At 39.7% G+C, this 24673-nt stretch overlaps 1 protein-coding gene across 2 annotated transcripts; it reads left to right on the top strand.

The window, feature by feature from the left end:
- Positions 1–174: 174 nt before the first annotated feature.
- LOC109486602 (ELL-associated factor 1-like) lies at positions 175–22737 on the top strand. 2 transcript variants are annotated; one of them, XM_019790466.1, is made up of 8 exons: positions 175–395; positions 915–1009; positions 1723–1862; positions 2878–3050; positions 11055–11180; positions 18718–18807; positions 22142–22205; positions 22537–22737. In XM_019790466.1, exons 1-7 carry the CDS (start codon positions 290–292, stop codon positions 22177–22179), a joined length of 768 nt encoding a protein of 255 aa, XP_019646025.1. In that variant the 5' UTR covers positions 175–289; the 3' UTR covers positions 22180–22205; positions 22537–22737. The 2 variants fall into 2 exon arrangements, with proteins under 2 accessions (XP_019646025.1, XP_019646024.1); XM_019790465.1 differs by having other exon boundaries at positions 11055–11192.
- The last annotated feature ends 1936 nt before the right edge of the window (positions 22738–24673 follow it).

Genomic DNA, 24673 nt, shown 5'->3' with positions numbered 1-24673 from the left:
ACACACTGTCCTGAAGGGTCCTTAGTATCAAAATTGTCACAGATTAGGCACTAAATCATAACAATATAGCTTTTAATTATATAAATCTTAATTTTATTGTCCTCTTTAATAAGAAAATATAGAATAATGTGTCTCTATGGATGATATTTATTATGTAAACTGCTGTGAAGACTCCCCTATTCTTGAATGCACTCGTCCATGGCTTGCATTATTTTTCCTCGCGCACACACAGACGGAAGAAACAGCTGTTGATATTTTTCTGGCCGATTTTTGCGTTTTTGGCCCCGGCATGGCCGAACCTCGAGGCGGTCTGGTGTTGGACGACAAAGTACACGAGTTAGAGATCGGCAAGTCGTTTGACAGGACTCCAAAATGTGCCTTTCACACCATCAGATGTGAGTCAACTTAAAACTCATCATAATTTTTCTTCTAGCAGTTATAGTGTGGTTTGCGGATAGTATTGGAGGTTTGATTGTGATATTGTTAAGAACTGATAACATTATACATTGTATAGCATACTTTCTACAAGTATCAGGATCCTGAAAATATATTATGCTGACCGTCAGTTTGTCCTATAATGCTTAGCATACTAGTAATTTTTGTCATCAGCTGTTTCATTGGTGAGGGTCTGCATGGGGGGTAACGAATTACGCAATATTTTTCCCTATTATATAATTTATAAAAAGGCCTGATTACGCTTTATAAAAAAAGGCATGCAGGCCCTCATAATTTGGTAGTATGGGAGGGGGTGTATTTCCTCTTCCCATATGAAAGTTCAAAATTTTCCCCCAGTGATTCTGTAATATATCAAATTAAAAATACTGGTACATGTATATCCCCATTTCACTCTTGTCTTGACTGTTGTATTATATCAATTTTGTAATTTTTTCCCTCCAATTATGACTAAAAAACAGATGACTTCAAACCGGCATCCGTGGATACTTCCCAGGATGCAGTGCTGGAAGTAGGAGAGAACAATGATGTCACAGTGACCGTCCCACATATTGAGGTAATGTTCATTAGGCCACAGCAAGTAATTTCTATGGATGACATCAGCACACGCATTAATTATCGCCTGATTTTGGAAAAGAAAATAGGAAATTTTGTTGCCCTCTGACAGTGGACAACATGTCTAAAATGGGCAAAGATGTCTGTTGCCATGCTGGAACGTGGATGGCAGATGAATATGAAGAGAGGAGACAAGAAAAGGCTCTGATAATGTTTTGTTTCTTACTTTGATATGTGATTGTGGCTGTGTATATGTGATGTTCCCACTTATATAAAAACCATTTGTACAATGTTTGAGTCAAAATTTGAAAATGTTGTAACCTTGTTTTTTTTTGGCCCGCCTTGTTTTTTTTTCGCCCGCTCGCATTAGATTTGGAGTGTGCGGAGTATGTTAGCCATAAAATTTACTTGCTGTGGCCTAATGTTGACAGTTCAATACTGGAAACCTTCAAACTTTCACAGTTTTTTCTATAACCTTTTCAAGTTGCAAATGACACACTTTAAGGCCACACCAATTTGATTTGTTGGTTCTCGGAGTCGGATTTTTTCAGAAAGAATATGAAGCGACAGGGTGAAAAAATAAAAATAAAGGCATCCTGTGATAGCCCCAAATGGCATGATAGGAGCCATCCAGCCATAAGAGCAAAGATGTGAATTTTGAGTGTTGGATCCATTGTTCTATTGTTGATGTCTTTATGTCTCATTCCTACCCAGGGCTCAGGTACAAGTAAAACAGTATTCAAGGGACACAAGCAGCCGTACAGAAGTAAGGATTGTGTTCTCCTGATCGACCCAAACTCTGGGACATTCACCTTAGAAAAGCTGACAAGCAACATGCAAGTGAAGAAAACAAGGTCAGTACTGGTGTCTAAATTTCCTGAAAATTACACTGCAGTTACTGTGAAAGGATCACATTACTTATAATAATAATAAATGGTTTATTGGCCAAACATCACCCGTGCAATCGCAGCCTTATAGTGCTGAATTGATGCAGGGCTTACAATCATATGATACAAATGGTAATAATACACATAATAATACACATAATACACATGATACATATTTGTTCCACATTTTTGTGGAACTGCCACAAGGTTCTGTGCGGCTGCCATTCGGCGCCACAAGGTGACCTCAATACGGCTTTCCCCAACCGTAGTTAGGTACCCATTCACACCTGGGTGGAGTGAGGAATGTCGTGTAAAGTGCATTTCCCAAGGACACAACGCCGGGTGCATGTCAAGACATGTCCCGGGTACAACTCGGGATCGAACCCGGGTCTCACGGTTCACAGTCGAATGATCTACCACTACGCCACCCGACGCCACGACGAGGTGCAACTTAGATCATAAGTCACAAGCTAGACTGAACATATTATAGCATTTGAGATTCTTGATTTGAGTTGATTTAAGTCATCATAAGTTCAGGAGAATATCTTTTGAATACATGTACACAGAAATTTCCATTTACAAGAGTTTTGAAATGTTCGTTGGAAACTAAGCTATAGTAGCTTAACCTTACATGTATATGTCTAGTTGTGTTTCCTGGTTCTTTTTTTATTAGACTTTTGCCATCTCTAGTGATCCAGCTTATACAATTATACAGTTTAACAAAGTAAAACTTGCATGAGGACACAAGTTTATATTTTCAATGTCAATGTTGGAAACCCGATTGTACAACGTTTCACCACTCAGGTGTCAGATCATGGAGCTAGAAAAGGTCGATCAGCTTGAAAAATTTATGTCCCTTGTAGGTCCACCAAAAAAAAGGCTAGGGTCAGGAATTTTTTTCTAGGGTCGGTTGGGAAACAGGAAACTCAACATGTTTTTCCCTAGGCCTTAAAATTATGTCCTTGTTTTGATCTACTTCCAGATTGGAAGGTAAAAGTAAACAACTCCCAGCAGGACTGAGACCAAGCACACCTAACCAAGCCAGCAGCAGTCACCCCCCACCTCCAAGTAGCACCAACCCCCCTCCCAGCAAAACAGCAAGGAAAGAGTCACCACCGGACTCCCCCCTACAGACATTGTCATCTCCTGAACAAGGTAAACACATTTTACACTAGTGATGTATACCTAAACCCAATTTTAGGTTCAGGTCCGGATTCAAGTCCAGAGGTTTAGGTTCAGTTCCGGACTTGTAAGTCCGGACCTATACCAATGGCATATACAAAATTGCATGTTGGCAACCTTGCAATGTTGTCTGGGTGAAACTTTGGCCACACAACATGGAGGCCGGTACTTGACGATGCCCGATGGCAATGTTTTCTTTGTTTTGCAGCAAAGATTTTGCAATCTACGGAAGGTTTTAGGTGGTTTGGAAAGAAAAGGGGTATGTGAAATGGTCTTTTATGGTAATAAGTCCAGACTCGGTTCTTGACTTTTAGGTTTTTTTGGACTTGAACCTAAACATTCTTACAAGTCCGGATCCAAGTCCAGTGAACCGGTATGCAGCACTATTTTACACACTAGTAATTCTAATTAAGAATTGGACCAAACGTCTATGCAGTTTTAAGATACATGGCTCAAAATCCTACCTACATATGCAGGTAAAATAGGACCTGTGTAGATATTTCTGATGTCTACCTGCACCTAACCTAACCTCTAAGTACTAGAGAAGTATCTGTATCTGTATCTGTATAGCCGGTATAACCGCCTTTCGGCGTAACACACCAGCTTCGCTGGTGTGTTACGTAAGTAACATTTGCAAAGCAAATGCATAATATTTACCTTCGGACATGGTCTGCCCTGTTAATTTTTACTCAAACATATTCACATACATGCACTACTAGTATATGGTGACAGGAGCAGAGCAGACCATGAAGTTTGCAACATTATGTAACCCAACACCAGTTACTATGGTGACAGACGTCAACAAATCATGTCATTGGCCAGGTCAGAGGTTAGTGTTTGGAGAAGAAGAAGAGGAAGAGGAAATTGAGTAAAAACAATATTGTTTTCCTTCGGTAAACATAATAAAAGAAATAATGGCCATGGTTTCTTAACAGTTTATAGTATGACCCGTACAGGTGGTCACTATAGACAGGATTCTTAATTCTTGTGTCTATGGGAAAGATTGTTATGAGGGACCACCAAAAAGTGGTCTCATTGGCCAGGTGGTCCTTATGTACAGGTGGTCACTTGTACAGGTTTGACTGTATCTTCTTTCTTTGGCCAATGTGAAAAATTATCAAAGGGACCACCAGTCTGTACAAATGTGTGGCAATTAAAGGTAACATAAGCTTCGTACTGCTTAGCATACTTAATCATGTCCACAATTTATGCCTGCTTCTCACCACGTGTTTCTTACAATATATCAGAGACTTTCGTCGATGAAGGTTAGACATCCAGGTAATACGATATGCCAAAAAACAGTTACTCAAGCAACTGGATATGATTTTGAAAAGGTCAGACGTTTCAGCTAGTATCCACTAGCTTTCGTCAGTGACTGAGAGACCAGAGGGGAAAGCAGGTTTATATACACAACCTGTTGATTGATATGCAAATAAAGTGAAGACAAATTTTTGGAAGTCGAAAAAGGAACAAAAGTCAGACAAGTCAAGACAAGATGATGCAAATTAGTCTGAAAGCTCCTGTTATACAGGACAGGAGCTTAAGTGTTGTCTGTCCTCGGGGCTGGGAGTGCCAAATCCCAAGTGCCGGAAAGATCGACCCGTAGCCCCCCTTCCCTGTTGAGGGTGGGGTTGTACATTCTTTCATATATTGCTTCTTTAACACCCCGTTCCCACCAGCGTGTTTCGCGGTCTAAGACATCCGTGGACTCGAGTTTGAAAGAGTGACCCTGGTTGTGTTGTAGGTGGTGGAAAATAGCTGAGGAGTAGCCGTTGGCACTCGGTCGGCAATGTTCTTTGTACCTTACTTTAAGCGGTCGACTTGTCTCTCCGATGTAGGTGTTGTTACAATTGGGCTCCTCACATTTGAGTCTGTAAATAACATTCGCCTTGGTACCCTTCTGAGGTCGGTCCTTAGGGTGTACCAGTCTTTGTCTGAGGGTTGAGTGAGGTTTGCAGTTAGTGGCTATGTTGAAGTTTTGGAAGATCCGTCGGAGTTTCTCAGATACTCCTTGGACATACGGAATAGTGATGTTGGCCTTGTTTTTGTTGGTCAATGGTTTGCACTTCTGGGTTTTCTTAGACTGATCTGAAGGTTTGAGCGCTTTGTTGAAAGTCCAGTTTTGGTAGCCACATTTAGCCAGGGCCACCTCGGAGGTGTCTTTGTTCGTCCGTTTTGGCTTGGTCTGAAGTGACAATGTTGTCTGCACGATGGAAGAGAGTTTTGATCACTGCTAGTCTGTGTTCCAAAGGGTGGTGGGAATCAAAAGCCAGGTATTGATCAGTGTGGGTTGGTTTCCTGTACACTTCGAAACGAAGGTTACCATCTTCCTCTACGATAGTTTTGGTGTCTAGGAAAGGGAGCATGTTGTCATGGCTTGGCTCCTGTGTGAACTTGATGTTGTCATCTATCTGGTTGATGTGGTCAAAGAAGTCAGCAGCTACCCTCTTTTTCAATCTGCACCAAGTGTCATCTACATATCGAAACCAGTTGGCCGGAGGAATGTCATTGAAAGTGCTGAGGGCTTTGTTTTCAAACTTCTACAGGTACAGGTTTACAACAATTGGTGAGACTGGTGATCCCAGTCAGAGACTTTATACCCCTGCACAAAAGAGGGGGAAATCATGAAGAACAAAAAGTGCAGGGAAAGTTGCTGTTTTCTTTTTCCTTTTTTTTTTATTCTAGCTTTACTGATGACATATAAGAGGGCCTGCGAGGGGGGGGGGGGTCCCCGGACAACGCTCTACGCTGAATTCGGAAACCTCTCGATTACGCTTTACGATAGTACCAAGTAGCTACAACGCATTACATAGAATTAAAATGGCGAATACACTCTACGCAAAAATATTAGAGCGGTCGGTCTACGCTCTACGTAGAGTTAAAACGGCTGATTACGCTCTACGGAAAAGGGCTTGCGGGCCCCCATATAAGTTTCCGTCTATCTACTTAAATTGTGTGTGTGTGAAACATAAATGTTGCTTTTCTCCCCAAGGATGATCATTTGAAGTCAACAATTTTCCAGTGAGCATACACAGCCCTCCAGTCGTTGTTTCTGACTAGTCCCAGTCTATCCCACAGACTTTGATATAAAGCGATGATTACACAACCCCTGGAGGAGCCCATCTCTCACAGTCAGGCTAATTTAGTTGATGGAAATCTCCGACTTCAAACGGAATGCTCCTGGCCATTGGTAGGGGCCTGCATGGGGGGGTCCCGACGACGCTCTACGCTGAAATCGTAAACCTCTCGATTACGCTTTACGATAAATACCAAGTGGCTACAACGCATTACGCAGAATTAAAACGGCAAATACGCTCTACGCAAAACGCGCCAATTACGCTCTACATTGAAGACAAGAACGATCCGTCTACACTCTACGTAGAATTAAAATGGCCCATTACGCTCTGCGGAAAAGGGCATGCGGGCCCCCATTGGTGGCTCATTTGTGTTTCACAAACAAGGTTTAATTATGGTAGACTTGAACTTCGGGAAAACTGCATTTAGTTTGTAGTTATAGTTCTCAAAATGTTGACCATTTATTTTTTTTCGTCCAAAAATTCTGATTAAGATTGAGATTTAGAAGAAGTACTTACATTTATGAGGGCCTGCATGGGGGGGTATTGATTACGAATTACGCAAAATTTTCGCCGCAGATTACGAATTACGTTTAAGTCACAGAGCTGATTACGACTTTACGATTTGTGGCTAATGTCCTATTACGAATTACGTTGATTTTTGCGGAGGCTGCCTACGAATTACGAAGTCTAAAAAGGCCTAATTACGCCTTACGAAAAAGGGCTTGCCGGCCCTCATTTATAATCAGGGCTCCGGACTGTGACTAAAAAACAGTCATGCAACTTAATTTGAAATGATGGTCACAAGGGTACATCTCATAATCAGACAATAATTTAGGCAAAAATCATGGCCTGGGCACAGATTATGTAGCCTGGGTACCATCCTGGTTAGCTTACGTCCGCTCCCACAGTCGCTCCCTTTTTTATGAGGGTGGCTAGCTATGTGGGAGCAGACGTATACTAACCAGGATGGTACCCAGGCTACAGATTATGTGCTGCAGAATAAATTGTAGCTGGTGTGCCTGATTGTTTCGGGTGGGAGCACCAGTACTTCAGGGTTCTAGCTAGGATTTGATATTATCATAGTGACATTGGCTGCATGTGCCCCTCTTCCGAAGAGCTTTTAAAAATTTGGGCTAAAAAAGAGGCCATTTTAGGGATACCCAAAAGGAAAAAAATGTTATTTCTAAGGTATGTACAAATAGTATCCTTGATTGGTAATTTTTCACATTTGATCTGGCATTTTTGAACAAAGAAATACAGTCACAATGCCCCTATGCTGTATTGAAATTAGCGTAGGGGGGAAATTTAGCGTCGGGGGTCAAAATTATAGCGTAGGGGGCCCCTACGCTACTTCGCGCTAGCTAGAACCCTGTACTTCTAAGTCAAAAAGGTAGTCTGGAGCCCTGTACAATGTTCAGCTCCTAGACCTAATGGCCAAACAGGTGCACAACCCTGTTGTAACCCAATCCTTGGCCATAAAAACTACTTCAGGCCACTTCTCCTAATTCATATAACGAAGTGGGGTAAGCAAAGGCCAGGACACTCCTACACAACTCCACTCAAGCAATAACAGCGACAATTATTTTACCATTAGAATTTTATGATGTAGTAAATTCTCTTCCAAGTTCCAGAGTACGCCATTCTCTGCCATTTGTTTCTTGTTTATTGGTACTAAATTTTGAAACATCGACTATTGGAAATCAAGCCTGTGTTCAGATTGTAGGGCCTGAATTACTGTAAGTTGGCAGGGATTTTATTTTGCGATTATAGGGGAAAAGAGGCACTCTCTGCATATGTTTTAATTTTGTAGTTAAAAGAACAATTATTTTAGATAAAGCATTTGTTCATGAAGCATTTGTGTGATGAGTTGGCAAGTAGAAGTCATTATGAACATCAAACCACAGTGAATATTTCACGACTTGCAGTTCTGTAATTCCTGATTTTTTTATCCGTACTTTCGTGTTGGTAGTTTTTGCGGTCACTTCAGTGTTATCACCGACTTTCTTTTTCCTGCACCTGCTGCCACCTCGAACACATATAGACCTCCATTTTTCTCAGACCGTGAACTTTTGCTACGGCGAACATTAAGTGCAATACAGTACTGTGAAGCTGAGGTGAGGTTGGATCCACATCAAAGCGAGAGCCGTTGTGCCTAGAGCAGTGTCCCACTGTGAAACAAATATCTGGGCAACTCTTTCCAAATCAAGGTTGACTGCAGGCCCTGATAATTGGATCTCGTGGTTTGAAGTCCGGTGTCTCCAAAGTAGTGCTGTGTACCGGTTTGCTGGACTAGTACTGTGTACCGGTTTGCTGGACCGGATCTGGACTTGTGAAAATGTTTAGATTCAAGTCCGAAAAAACCTAGAAGTCAAGAACTGATTCCGGACTTATTACAAAAAAAAAAACATGTCACATATACCCCATTTCTTTCCAAACCACCGAAAACATTGAATTTCCATAGATTGCAAAGTCTGTGCTGCAAAATGAAGAAAACATTGCCATCGGGCATTGTCAAGTGTCGGTCTCCATATTATGTGGCCACAGTTTTCCATGGTTTTAGGTCGGTACTTATGAGTCCAGAACTGAACCTAAACCTCTGGACCTGAATCTGGACCTGAACCTAAATGTGGGTTTAGGTACAGCACTACTCCAAAGCGTTGTAATGCACAAAGTTTCTGTAGCATAACATAAGTGCGTATTTTCCTGGTACTAGTAAGCTCAGGAAAACTACAATGTCCTAGAGCATTGTTGCAATACTTTTTCGAATGTTTGCATAATGAATGAATGACTTGAATGAATGAACCTTTATTGCACATTTTTGCCACACTTGGCTAAGTACAGATCACAACAAAACAAGATGAACAGACATAGTTAACTGGTACAAAAAGAAACTACCGTTGTATAACAATGTCAGTTAAAAGGAAATTACAGTTTACCAAAAGTCCTCTTTGGTTTTGGTTTTCATTTTAATGCCCACGATCATGATAATGATCCTTCTGGCATACTCATTTTCACCTGAGTGAAGTGAGGAAAGTTGTGTTAAGTGCCTCTCCCAAGGGCACAAGATTGGTGACAAGGTAGGGTTCGAACCCGGGACCACTTAGTTCCGAGCTGAACACGCTACCGCTACGCCACACGACCACCACTTTGCTTGCTGGATGTATTAAAAGAGGGCCTGCAAGGGGGGTAGTGATTACGAATTACGCAAAATTTTCGCCGCCTATTACGAATTACGTTAAAGTCTCAGAGCTGATTACGACTTTACGATTTGCGGCTAATGTCCAATTACGAATTACGTTGATTTTTGCGGAGGCTGCCTACGAATTACGAAGTCTAATACGGCCTGATTACGCCTTACGAAAAAGGGCTTGCAGGCCCTCTTAAAACCATGAAGTTTCCATAAATTGGCCCACAGAAGCAGATAACCAGAGGCTCTCAGTCTATAACTTGTCAGAAGCAATCAAGGACTCAAAGAAATCAGGCAAAATTAAAAACCTTCTGATTCAAAACATATGAGCAGAAGTCATTCCCAGCAATAAGTCTCTAGATTGATCTTACTGTACCAGCATTTTCCTGGCCGTTGTTTAGGGGGCTCTTGTTTTAAAAAGGGTCACTAAAAAGGAGACAGCTAACAATGTCAATTGTATGTAGTTTTCATGATCAAAAAGTAAGGCCTGTCTTCGCAACTTATTTTTAGACCAAGGTTGCTCTCTGGTCGACTTCTGAAAAAGTCCAAGTCACAACTCCTTTAATTTGGTTAAGAAATGGACAAAACAAATCAAAGCACATTTATGTGATCTAAACAAAACATAACATTCAGTAAAGGGTATATAAGGTGAAGAAGTTAAAGCGAAAAAGGACCAAAAAAAACACAGAATGAAACAATCTTACATACATTTTGTAAATCCAATAACGCAGAAGCTCTATCACCCAAGGGGCATTTTTCCATCTCTTTGTGGAATTGTTGTAATGGGCAGAAGTCCACAGTTGTGCCTTGGGACTTTCAGAAGCATTTCTAAGTCTTCTAAGGTAATGAGTGTCTACCAGGAATCTGTCTGGGGAAAAAAAGATTAGAAAACATCTTGTTATGTAACGGTGTAAGCGATTATTGCAATTAGAAGCTGAAGGTTTAAACTTTTAGTCAAAAAATGATGTTTGTCAAAAGGCATGTGTACATAGTTTTTTTTTCAGGTTCAGATTTTTTTCCTGCCCATTTCAGTTATTTGTGTTGAAAACATTTCTAGTAGCATTTTCTCACTTTTTAACATTTCTAATAGCATTTTCTCACTTTTTCCTGACCAGCCCACAACAATACTTTATGTCCATCCACAAAATATGAGTGCACTGCTTACTGGTATTACAGAACAATATAGAATATGCCAAGTTTCTGTGACAGTCAGACCTGTTGCTGGTATTGCCCTCAGTTTACAGACACCTTGATGTTAGGTCATTAGGTGTAAAAGAAAATCCTTGCCTAAGGATAGCCTTAAATCTTACCTGATATCTGCTTGCAAGACCATGTAAGAAACAGGATATGTTACCAAGACAATGTTTTGTACTCTAAAAGGCTTGCAATTGAACTTAGAATCATATTATTATTTAATTCTTACTCAAACACATTTGCATACATGTACTACCGGTACTAGTATATATATGGTGACAGGAGCAGAGCAGACCATGAAATTGCAACATTATGTAACCCAACACCAGTCACCATGGTGACAGACATCAACAAATCATGTCATTGGTCAGGTCAGAGGTCACTGTTTGGAGAAGAAGAAGAGGAAGAAACTGAGCAAAAACAATATGTTTTCCTTCGGTAAACACAATAATATTCTATTGTAAGCCCCAAAATGTTTCCTATTCCCTAATTTGTTGAATTCTTTTTTTTTTTTTACAGCTGCTTCCAGTCCTTTTACTCGAATTCCTGATGCCGATGGTGCAGAGGATTCTGGGAGTGAGGATGAGAAGGGTCAAAGTTCAAGTTCCAGCAGTTCGAGTGGTTCAGACTCCGACTCTGAATCAGGTAAAGATGGTGGTCAGTGTTGTCTTCATTGGTCAATCCTTCCTTTCTCCCTCTCTTTTCCCAGCACGTCGGCAGAATGTACTGCACCTGCGGGAAACCCGTAATGTATTTTATGTCCTACCTGGGCCGCGATTACGTTCGATACGGGTGTTCCGGCCCGTGTGATAACTATCCGTACGGCCTGGGGGTTCTAAACCCGTACGGCCCGGGCCTTCCAAATGTTCCATAGAAAGATTCGAACACGTTTCGCCCTAACCGTGTGCACCGCTTTCGAAAATTCGAATACAAACTTTGGATGCTGTTGCGTTTTAGTGGGCTTACGGACGCCGAATTTTCGCTCATTTCGCATTGAAAGGCGTGTTTTCTTGGGTGGGTATGACATAAATAAAATACAACACGGTGTATTCCGCATCACCCTCGGTCCCAGCCCTCCCGCGGATTGGATCTCCCTCCGGCCTTCGGCCGTCGGGCGATCCGACGCGCGGTCGGGCTGGTACCTCGGGCGGTACGGAATACACCGTGTTGTATTCTATATGTACATAGCATTTTGGCAGAATGTCTCATATAAGGTTGTATTTGCTCATATAAGGTTAGCATTTCGACAGTAGTTTCCAAATGTTATGTCGGAAAGAATACCCTCTGCAACAGGCAAAATTCTGATGCAACGTTGACCAAAAACCCAACGAAAAACGCGAAAATACGGGGTTCTGTGCAGGCGCAGTACGTTCTGCCGACGTGCTTCTTTTCCCATATATTGATTCCCTTCTTTCCTTTAACTCACTTAGTCCTACTAGCCTGGTTGCTATCTGATTTGCTATTGGGGACTTTAGGGAACTATTATTAATAGAGTTTATTATACTCACTGGCCTGAAAACATAGTATGGTTACATACTTTGCCATTTGACTATCCGGTCAGATTTTAGGGAGCAAGTATGGAAGCCCAGAATACAAATACGATGGCATCCCTGTCTTTCTTATTTCCACCATCTTCTTCTCATGTCTTTCCTCTCGTGCTCCTTACCTCAATCTCTCCTTTCCTTCCTTCTGTCATTCCTCCGTCCTAATCTGTCCATCCATGCAGATAGATGACACTGTGAATCGGTGCCTTCATCTGAAAACAAAGCAGACAGAGGTTGTTACAGATAACAGTGTATCAGCATTAATGCTTCGTTAGGGCGGCACAGGTGCTGCCAACCTCTCATTTCTCCCCATTTGTGTCCTGGTGAGACAACACCGCTGTCACCTCATTAGGCCACACCAAGTCATTTTAATGGATGACGTCCTCTGGAGACACTAAATCTAATGCGAGAGGGCGAAAAAAATACAAGGGCTGAAGAAAACAAAATGCCTAGATTTGAAATATACTAAGGGACAAGAAATGTTAGGACACAAATTGAATGAGAGAACCCAGTGTAACAACCAAAGTCTTTTAGTCGTCATGAAAACAGCAATAAATCAGTGGAACAGCAGTTGCTGTCCTGTCCTGTTTCTTTGCTCATGTACCCATTTCGCATTAGTTTTATGTTAATCTTACAATTTGCCGCACCATAGTGACTCTCTGGTCATAGTCATAGGAAGTGGAATTTCTTTTTTTTTTTTCTGAGAACAGACCAAAATCAATGCGTATGTGGATGTCATCCATAAAAATTACTTGGTGTGGCCTTATCGTCCATGTTAACTTAAACTAGTTAAAGAAGGCGTACTGGAAATCCCGATTTTTTTTGTACAGAAGAAAAAATCTTGACACAACTTTTGCCTACACACCAATTCACAGATACCGGCTTTGAAGACTAGATTCAAAGGCTGACTAGTTATGCAAAAATCCCTTTTATCAAAGGTTAGGATTACAGACTTAATACCTGGAAAACCCTTTGTAATGATGGTACCTTTGGAATGACGAAGTTCAAGGCTTTGTAGCCATTGGAGATGACGCTGTTTTGAAATGTAACTGTTGGACCAAGACCAGCACAAAGGGACGTGATGCTCATTAGACAAACCAATGTTGAGGCCTGTAGTTTAGTCAAAGTACATGGCATGGTCGTTTGTTAGTCACAAATAAACTACACAGAAGTACATAGGAGTATATTTCCTTCTGTACTCTGCCCCCCCCCTTTTTTTAACCGTTTTAATGTCATTTTTCCCCGAACCGGGGGTTTTTGTTGAAGCAAGATTTTTACGGCTGGATGCCCTTTCTAACGCCAACCCAAACCCCAATAGGGCGTAGTTTTTGTGTTTTATCTAATATAAGATTCTTTGTTGGCTCAACAAATGTACAGCTTTTTTGTATGGTCTTCTACAACTTAAGATCTTAAGCAAAGCTAAAAAGTCATCCTACGTACAGAATATATGTATGCGGCAAACTATGTACAGAATATAAAGACCAAGAAAAAACTATTCTTCTTTTAACTTCCCAAAACCCACAAATTTTGGAAAAGGTGGGACATTACGTCTTCCATGGTTTACAGAAGAGAAGTCAAACCCTTCAGACATAGTTTTAGACATAGTTATAGTTCTAGACAGCTACCTTCATCATGTTGACTTTAGTTATTTTATACTCTATTTCATTGTTCTTTTATGTTTTGTAATTTGCAATTAGCCTCCGGGCAAGAATTTGCAATAAACTTTTCAATATATGTCAGCGGCAACAATAAAGGTAGATATTCTGTAACATGTAGATACATGTATTAGTTCTTTAACCATGTTGCTGCTCCCTGATCCAATAAACAATACAAATTTGGCGCCAAATGGCTGCTATAGCAAGGAAGGGTTAATCTGTACCACAACCGTCTCTTTGTAAAGCATGTATCCCATTTTGGTCGAAAAGTAGAACACAGAAGAGGTTTATCATTGAATTGTGTGGGAGGGGGGCATCTCCTGAAGTAAATCCTGAAACAGGTGCAAGATGCTCACAGATGCGTAACTGGTACAGTGTGTAGACGGACATCTGAGACAGGTGCGTATGATGTTTCTAGGTGTAGGTGTCAAGACTCGCAGCTTTGTCACCTTTGAATAAGAATGATAATACATTGTATTACTGTAACAGTATCTGCATTATATAAAATCCTAACAAGAATTTATCACGCCAGATTTGGAAGTTAGCTATGTCCCAAAAAGCTAGTGCAAAAATGTCATGAAGACCTGTTACTGCCTTTTTTTTTAGAATTATCCTTTTCATAAACTAAACACACCAATCAGTTGGTAAAAACATAACCTTAGCAGAGGTTGTAATACTGACTGTAGAAATCCTCCTTTGGTTTTCTGAGTTAGGAGGCCCAATCTGTAGCAGGTGTGTTTTTGTACATGAAAGCCACCTGCGCCAGTAGTGCCTCAATCCACATTCAGGTTCTGGTCCGGATTCAAGTTCAGAAGTTTAGGTTCAGGTCCGGACTTATATAAGTTCGGACCTAAACCCAGGGCATATACAAAATACAGAAGGGACTTCTGAGTTAACATTTCCCAATGGAAAATGGAGCATCTTAACCGCAAAATTTTGTAGCGAGCACTGCACTACCAGGGCTTAGAAGCAAGATATGTTGTTTGCGGGGCACATCTGGGCAAAACTGTGGCCACATTATTTACGGAGGCCAACACTTGATGATGCCCAATGGCAATGTTTTCTTCATTTTGCATTGCAGATTTTTGACTATTGAAGATTTCAGGTGAATCAGAACAAAAAGGGAAATGTGGCATGGTTTTTGAACTAGTTCCGGACGTTCAGGTTTTTTTTTTTTTTTACTTAAACCTTGAAACATTTTTACAAGTCCAGAACTAGTCCAGAACACAGCACAATGTTACACTATTTAAACTTCTCAAAGTAGGGTTAATAATACTTAAGTGTTTCTTTCTATCAACTAAAATTACTTGAACAGAAATTTTGGCATTGTGAAATCATAAAATTTACCAACATGCATAATTGTATTGTCCCTAACATAATGCATTATATCTTCTTTTTTTTTTTCATTACAATTTTAGTTACAAAGTTTCAATACCATTTACTGTGGAGGAACCACGGTTCAACTTTTATGACTCACACAAAATTGGTTTCCAAAAACGTGCAGATTTAATGACAGGAAGGAAAGTTGAAACACGCTTCAATAACGCGAGGGTTCACCTAGATCTGTACGGGTCCATTTCGGGGGTAATAAGTCTAAGATTTGTGATAAAAAGGGCCTGCATGGGGGGTTAGTGATTACGAATTACGCAAAATTTTCGCCGCCGATTACGGATTACGTTGAAGTCTCAGAGCTGATTACGACTTTACACTTTGCGGCTAATGTACTGATTATGAATTACCTTGATTTTTGAGAAGGCTGCCTATGGATTATGAAGACTAAAAAGGTTTGATTACGCCTTACGAAAAAGGGCATGCAGGCCCCCATAAAACGGCCCAGGGGTGTGCAGTTCCCATGCCTGAAACCCCCTGTGGCTCACATAATACAGGCTTCACATCGCCATGGCAGCCACGCCCTTCTCTCATCCTGCCTGTCAGCCACTTAATTTAACAGGTCAGCCCAATTAAGGAACCCAATATTAAGGGTAAACTGATACCCCCGACTTAAATGAGCTTTTCGGGGTATTAAAAAGATCTGAGAGTGCCGCCAGGCAGTGCCTTGGTGAACCCTAGAGAAGGGACAGTGCATTTCTCCACAGAGTTAAATGTCCTGACTTCTCTTGTCTTTGATATGTACACCAGCTATCAGAAACAGGCCTTACCACCTAACAATAGTAAGAGTATCACTGGTCCCAAACCACACTGCCGTCGCAGTGTCCTACCCAAAGAGTAAAATTTATTGTCTACTGTCTGTGACAATTTTACACATAGTCACTTATCAGACCTTGTAAAGGTCTGTATCATGTCTATTACTGAAGATCACTAGAAGTAACTTTGTTGTTTTTGTAGGTACTTTAAAGCTAGATATATGATAAGAGATGATACAGTATTTTAAATTGGTACTTAAAGCACTAGAATGTATGACTGTATTACAGTTCGTCCCATTTTATCAAAGTATGAAGGTTATGTAACCCGTTCAGCTGTCAGTTTCTTCATACAAAGTGGCAAATTTCCCAGATGATGGACAATCAAATAAATTGTTTATCAAATCTACATTCTGCTCTTATCACACTTATCTCCTGCCCTAAATATTTCCATATCGGTTTCCATTTTTGTCTGCGGCTTTTAATCTTCAGGATAAATTTATCTCAAGCAGAAGTGACATCATAAGATAAAGGAAGATCAGTGATGTTTAGCCTTAGGGGAAGTCACCAGCATTTTTAACATACATGTAGTCCCATCTATTTTCTCTTCATTGTTTTTGTCCTTCCTTCATTCTTCCCTCTTCTTTTTGAGGGCCTGCAAGGGGGGGTAGTGATTACGAATTACGCAAAATTCGCCGCCTATTACGACTTACGTTAAAGTCTCAGAGCTGATTACGACTTTACGATTTGTGGCTAATGTCCAATTACGAATTACGTTGATTTTTGCGGAGGCTGCCTACGAATTACGAAGTCTAAAACGGCCTGATTACGCCTTACGAAAAAGGGCTTGCAGGCCCTCCTTTTTTACCTCTCTTCTTTCTGTTTCTTACTTCTATTTTTTTCTCCTTTCTTGTCATTTTTCATTTCACTGTGCAATGACTTATTTTTCAAACTTGTTGGGAAACTAAAACAAGATTTGACTTTGAAGAATCAACATTCACACACTAAATGTATGCAAAAGTTACTAATTTAACTAAAAGATTGCTGATACATGTGTATTTGTACTTGGATACTTTAAGCTTTCATGCAATTGAAATACAAATGCTAATATTCCTGGACTGATGAATATCTCAGTATAATTTTTGGGCTCTCTATCATGATTATAGAACACCAAAGATTGTTATTTCAAACTTTCGAAGCTCCTCAATTCTTATCTCTCCCTAAATCCCACTGTCACCAACTCCCCCAACCTGTTTTCACACTTTATCAGATTCATGCTGAAATTAGCTGTTAATTGATAGCCTCAGATACGAACACTCCAAATAAGGCAAGAAGGTGGCTTCTTTTCATAAAGAAATCAATGTGACGCTGTCCTCAGTACAAATGTCCCATAATTAAGGCTGACATAATTGTGTTACATTGTAATTGATTCCGGCCACACTCTAAGCTCATTCGGGAGTCTTCTAAAAATAGGCTTGTTCCAAGTAATTTAAAAATGCTTCGTCTTTTAGTAATTATTGCCTTGCTAATTAATTAAAGGGATCAGCATACAAGGCACTTTAACATTCTTGATCAAATTTATTGACTGGAACTTTAGCTATAAGTAGTTCAAACTAGATTGTAGTGGTAAGAATGGATTATAAGCACCTGACCCAAAATTGCAAAGAAATCTACTGTGATAAGGCCACACCAATTTAATTTCTTGGTTAACGGATTTTTCTAGAAAAATAATGGGGCGGGCGGGAAAAAAAAAAATAGAAACAGGCCTAGGCATCCTATTATGGCCCAAAATGGTACCATAGGAGCCATGAAGTCAACACACCAGGCTGGTTCAAAATTTAAACAATGAATTTTGAACTTTTAATGATACCATTGCATTGAAAGATGGAATAACTGTAACAACTAGGATGAAAAGGAACTGTTTTGAACTGTTCAGGGCAAAATATGAGCATTTTGCAATTGATTCTGAATTTTTATTTTTATTTGCAAATCAGAAAAAAATGAAGCGGCGAATCCGTTAACCAAGAAATTAAATTGGTGTGGCCTAATCTTTAATGCTGAAAATGACTTTTATAGATGTTGTAGAATTTCAAGGCCTTAGAGTTAGAAGGTTCTTTTAGGTAATAATTTCTCAAGCAAGTAGTATAGTAGGAAAAGTCTTAGTTAAAGAAACAGAGAATCTTGTAGAGGAAAAATAAGTCAGTAGGAAAAGTTAAATGTGTATAGATTTAGATGAAAAATTGAACAAAAATGAATAAATAGTTTGTGTTTAAGTACTATCATGTATGTGGCTTTATCTATATGCCTTTCCTGCAATGTCTCTTCACAAAAGTCTTTTTTCACTTTTCCATATTTTCCAATTTACTTTCATACTCCATATAGGATCTTTATGGCAATACAATTTGTTTCACACCATTGCAATGTATACAATTATACATTGTAGATTAACTTAAACATACAATTTTGACGATATCTCAGCTATCGTTGGATCCAATTTCTACAGGAAAATTTGACTCCAAAAAAAAAAAAACATCATCAGAATTGAAGAGATAACACTTGTCTATAATAGTGCTGAACACTTGTCTATAATAGTGCTGAACACTTGTCTATAATAGTGCTGAACACTTGTCTATAATAGTGCTGAGCACTTGTCTATAATAGTGCTGAACACTTGTCTATAATAGTGCTGAACACTTGTCTATAATAGTGCTGAACACTTGTCTATAATAGTGCTGAACACTTGTCTATAATAGTGCTGAGCACTTGTCTATAATAGTGCTGAACAGTCCCCCTTAGGAATGCCACTCCCAATGGCCCATGTCTTGTCTTTTTGTCTTGACAGATTCTCAGCCAGCCAAGAAGGAAGGTCCTGACAAGACAACATCTGGGTCTCATCATCAGCACAAACCTCCCGTTTTCATGAGTCAGCTGTGTAAGTGTCACAGGGTCTTCTTCTGAAGTTTTATCTTTTAGAATCGTCAAGCATCAACAACCTTTACCTATAATGACCTCTTTACTTTGTGAGGTAAAAACAGACATTTGAAATTGATGTCAGAAGTATATTTCAGTAGGGAGCTTCCTCCCCTTTTGAAAAGGAAAAGGTAATTTTAAAGTTTCACAGGGTCTTCTTCTGAAGTTTTATCTTTTAGAGTCGTCAAGCATCAACAACCTTTGTCAATAATGACCTCTTTACTTTGTGAGGTAAAAACAGACATTTGAAATTGACATCAGAAGTATATTTCAGTAGGGAGCTTGCTCCCCTTTTGAGAAGGAAAAGGTAATTTTAAAGTGTCACAGGGTCTTCTTCTGAAGGCCTCTGAAGTTTTATCTTTTAGAGTCAAGCATCAACAACCTTTGCCAATAATGACCTCTTGACTTTGTGAGGTAAAAACAGACATTCGAAATTGATGTCAGAAGTATATTTCAGTAGGGAACTTGCTCCCCTTTTGAGAAGGAAAAGGTAATTTTAAAGTGTCACAGGGTCTTCTTCTGAAGTTTTATCTTTTAGAGTCGTCAAGCATCAACATAACCTTTGCCGATAATGACCTCTTGACTTAAAACATTCTCTGTGAGGTAAAAAAAAAACTGACATTCGAAATTGATGTCAGAAGCATGTTTCAGTAGGGAGCTTGCTCCTCTTTTGAGAAGAAAGAGGTAATTTAGCAACCATACAGGTAAAAACTACACTCAGCAATGAATGAAAAACAAGTTAGGAGGGTACTGATTGGTTATGATGTCTCTTGTGACTGTAAAGCATTGCATGTATCTATTGTCCTAGAAATGGGAAGCATAAATTATCTAGTAAAAGCCTCTATGCCCACACACACCTGTTAGATGTATAGATGTATTTCTTAGTAATGTATGTTGACTGGGATCACTTGAGATATTTGATGTTCTGCTCATCTTTGACAAAAACTTTGTCATAGTTTTAAAAACAGAACTCATGTCAGGTGTCATAAAAAAAACCAGCAATCGAACAAGCCTGGCAAATACTACCCGCACTGTATCACCCAGTCAAATGAATAGAAATTAGACTTCACATTGAGTCTTACTATCTCACAGATGACTTTTATCATGTACCACACCTGTGCTTGATGTTAGGACTGAAAGTTTTCAAACACTGCGATACTGGTACTAGTTCTAGCAATAACAGTAATGGGGGCCCACATGCCCTTTTCCGTACAACGTAAATGCATAGACAGACCGCTCTAATTCAACGTAGAGCATTATTGTCGCATTTTGCATAGAGCGTAACTCACCATTTGATTCTACGTAATACGTTGTAGCTACCTGGAATTTATCATAAAACGTAATGGGGAGGCTTCCTGAACTCAGCGTAATATGTAGCCAGCTCTCAAATGACGCAGTCCACTTTCTTCAAAAAGAAGTGAACCACTTAAGTCTTACTACTTCACAGATGACTTTTATTATGTACCACACCTGTACTTGATGTTAGGACTTCAAGTTTTCAAACACTGGTACTACTAGCAGTGCATGTAACAGTAATCACACAAGGATCAGCGCAGGTCTCAGGGAACGGTTGCCAAGTCCTGGCTGTACCAGGCGGCAGCTTCAGAAGGGTGTTAAACAGGGTCTACACGGGTCAGTAGATCCAGGAGTCTGATCATACCAGGCCACTGTCACACCGATGTATGGGGAGGATGGGTACAACACTCACCAGCACACTTCTGGATAAAACTCAACCTTGTAAAGGAACTCTGTGGTACACCTGGTACAATCAACCGTGGAAGTCCTTCCCGTATATATCATGGCTCCATGCTATGTGAGGGCCTGCATGCCCTTTTCCGTTAACCGTTATGGGCTATTTTAACTCACCGTTAATCGTTGCCGACCCGCTCTAATTCAGCGTTAAGCGTTATCGGTATATTCCTCGTGAAGTGTTATTGGTCCTTTTAATTCTTCGTAAAGCGTTACTTGTCATCCCAAATTCAGCGTTAAGCGTTACTGAATGATCCTCCGTTACGGCATAGACCTGCGTACTAGTAGTCAAACCTCAAGAAACGGTCGTCACTTTGCCCCTCAAAATGCAGGAAAATGCGTTATTGAAGGTTTAAAAATGCAAAATTTCCCGGGGGAACATACCCCCGGACCCCCCTAAATTGCTCGCGCCTTTGGCACTCGACTCGCGCCTGCTGCGCTCGGTCCCCCTCTTCAAGCATTTGTGGGCACACTCGGGGACTATGGCAGGCGTGGAACACTCTTTCTCACCAATTCAAATACCGAATATAGTGGAGTTCGAAAAAAATGCGTGTCAATTTACCATTAAGCGTTACCAACCGTCCTGAATTTACCGTTAAGCGTTGTTGGGCCTGCTGAATTTACCGTTAACCGTTACTAGGACACCCCCATGCAGACCCTCTTATGTCCAGGTTTGGAGATTGACATCACTGACATTTTTCTACTGAAGAATAATGGTCCAGGGTGGCCTGAGGTTGGAGGGGGCTAAAAGTCTATCACATCCGGAGTTAACAAGCTCCAAATGACAACTGTAAATTTGGCTCTTCTTCCAGCAAACCAGGCAGATAATGATCATTGTCCTCTTCAAACAATTTCTACAGAGAATTCTGAACTCCTTTAGAGATTTGATCATAGATGTTTCGTAGATGATTTATTAGTGACACAAGTCAAGACCAATATGAAATAAATGTTAGACTTGTACCCTAACAGATTTCTAATATTGAGACAGAAAACATTTGACTAGCCCCCTGCCTGATGTACTTGGACATGCAACTATTTGTGGCCTAAGCACTAGAGGAACTGTTGGACTTATCTGCCATATACATCCCTTTCCTCAACAGCTTCTCTTCTACCCTGATCAGGCTATTTATCTTGAAGTTCTTTTCTTTTTGTCAGAAAAAAATGATAGAAGCAAACTACTTCAGTCATAAAATTTGTGCTGTGAACATACATTGTTAACTACTAGTATCTTGCAAAAAGTGGGAACTATGTACAAAGATGGGTACAGAAACTTGATCCAAGACCAAGTTTTTAGTACTGGTTGTATTATAACTCAATTCCCAAAATGTAGATTTGTGAATAAAAGGTCACTGGTGAATTTATTGGCTAAAATGTACCTGCCTTTCAGGTTAGAGTTCTAGCTTTGACACTGCTGTGTGTTACTTAGTCTGTTGTTTTGGCATGTTTTTAACCAAGGTGTCCAAGATTTGTGAAGAATATTTGTGAACCAAGATGTGTTCACCAGGTGCATTGTGTTTGTTCTTACCTGTTTGTCATTCTTGCCACAGGTGAGGATCTGGAACTGAGTGAGTCTGACAGTGACTAGGACTGACGCAAGATTCACCATATTAAGGCCACACCAATTTAATTTCTTGGTTAACGGATTCGCCGCTTCAATTTGTTTCTGATTTGCAAATGAAAATAAAAATTCAGAATCAACTGTAAAATGTTCATATTTTGCCCTAAACAGTTGAAAACAGTCCTTTTCATCCTAGTTGTTACAGTTATTCCATCTTTCAATGCAATGGTATCATTAACAGCCTAGTGTGTTGACTTCATGGCTCCTATCGTACCATTTTGGGCCATAATAGGATGCCTAGGCCTGTTTTTTTTTTTTGCCCGCCCGCTCCATTATTTTTCTAAAAAAATCCGTTAACCAAGAAATTAAATTGGTGTGGCCCATAGAACGCCTTTAGCAATGCACAGTGTTATCGCAGGACATGAAAAATCATCAGAATGAAAGGAAACATGATGGAAAGATGGGAAAGTCATGAAAAGAACATGGATAGAACTGGAAACTTGTGGAAAGTCATGAAAAGAACATGGATAGAACTGGAAACTTGTGGAAAGTCATGAAAAGAACATGGATAGAACTGGAAACTTGTGGGAAGTCGTGAAAACAACATGATAGAACTAGAAAGTCATGGAAACCTGATTGAAAATGTCATGAAAATGTGATGGAAAGCCTCTGAGAGGCATACTTAGTTTCAGAGTAGAAAATGTACTCTGCTTTTGCTGTCCTCTAGCTATTAAAAAAACTGATGCAAGCAGTGTTAGACTACATATAAGAATGTGACACTTGAGAATAAAATGGAGAAAGTTAAATTCCATGTAAGGCCACACCAGTTTGATTTCTTGGTTAACGGATTTTTGAAGAAAAATAATGGAGCGGGCGGGCGAAAAAAAAAAAAAACATGAAAACAGGCCTAGGCATCCTATTATGGCCCAAAATGGTACGATAGGAGCCATGAAGTCAACATACCATGCTGGTTCAAAATTTAAACAATGAATTGAAAGATGGAATAACTGTAACAACTAGGATGAAAAGGACTGTTTTCAACTGTTCAGGGCAAAATATGAGCATTTTGCAGTTGATTCTGAATTTTTATTTTTATTTGCAAATCAGAAAAAAATGAAGCGGGCGAATCCGTTAACCAAGAAATTAAATTGGTGTGGCCTAACCACAAGTTTTCAGTTAGACAATACTTCTCATTTCTGGTTTTGGGTGCAAAACTTGCAAAATGTGAAATATTTTCACAAAACTATCTCATCTGCACCTCTGCACATATTGCACTACTCGGTACAAAGTTTGGGGAGTTGTGACATCCTTATTTATTCATATTTTGGAAATGTCTGTTTTTATTGCATCATTTTCAATGAAGCTTCTGGAAATGAAGCATTCTATTCATGATGATAAGATAATATAGAATGTGTGCCAAGAGGAAAAAATACTGAACAACTTGTCTGTTTTACTGATAAGTTATGCTGATATTGCAAATAAAAAAAATGCTCAGTTTTAATTGTAGATCTTTTGCATTCCTTGTGTGTTACAGAATAGAAGCTGTATCCTGTCTGACTATGCACTGGTAGAAATACTTTTTTTCAGTGTTCTGCAATGTTGCAGAATGTCAAAATTTTGTTCTGCAATTCAAAAATGCTTTCTGCAAATACATGCTTAAAAGTACGGATCTAGCCTGGGTTCCAAACCCAATCACACTGTGCTATGGGTTTGGAACCCAGGCTAGTACGGATCTAAATCCATGGCATATACAAAATTGCATGTTGCCAAACATTTTACATGCAATTTGACAAATACATGAAAAAAATGCTTGTACATTTACAGAGTCAGTACTCAGTAGTTAACACAAAAGCTCCATTGAACACCTAGCCTGATTGTTTCAGTCTGCAAAATAGCAGCTTGCTTTTAATAATTTTTCTTCTGCAATTTTGAAAATGTCTCTTCAAAATGCAGACTGCATATGGGTATTTCTCTAACACTGCTAAGTGTACCTGCATGTTGACCCAAGCGTGTATGATACACCTGAACTATTTAACTTAACTGTAACCCGCTTAATGACATTTAAATGCCAGTATGACAGATTTAAGCACCCAGGGGTCAGATGTCATGACCTGGTGACCTTTAAGACCATCTTTCCCAACAGGAGGGAGAATCATGTAACCTGATACTTCACATCATGTCTGAATACGTCTCATTACTGACGGTATCAAACACTACACTGTCATATAACACAGTCCGTTTTTTAATTGGGGTGTAGCTAAATCAAAAAGAAGGAAAAGTCCCCACTCCAACAATAACATTTCAGAAGAAACATAAGAAATAGATAGCAGATTTTTTTTCTTATTTATTTTACACAATAAGAAGACTAAAAGTTGTATGGGGACATGAATATAGTGCCACAAATTTTCCTTTAAATTTTCATGACATTGTCCAGGTTACTAGTATTTCGTAGCTTGCAATTGAGTGCAATTATTTCATCCTTCAATTTTACGTGGTTGTCATTGCTCTAAATATTTCATTG

The sequence above is a fragment of the Branchiostoma belcheri genome, unplaced genomic scaffold (assembly GCF_001625305.1).
Source record: "Branchiostoma belcheri isolate BF01 breed outbred unplaced genomic scaffold, Haploidv18h27 scaffold81, whole genome shotgun sequence".
In the NCBI taxonomy this organism is placed as follows: Eukaryota; Metazoa; Chordata; class Leptocardii; order Amphioxiformes; family Branchiostomatidae; genus Branchiostoma; species Branchiostoma belcheri.
Note: the sequence above shows the minus strand (reverse complement) of the source record. Positions and strands in the feature narration are given on the sequence as shown.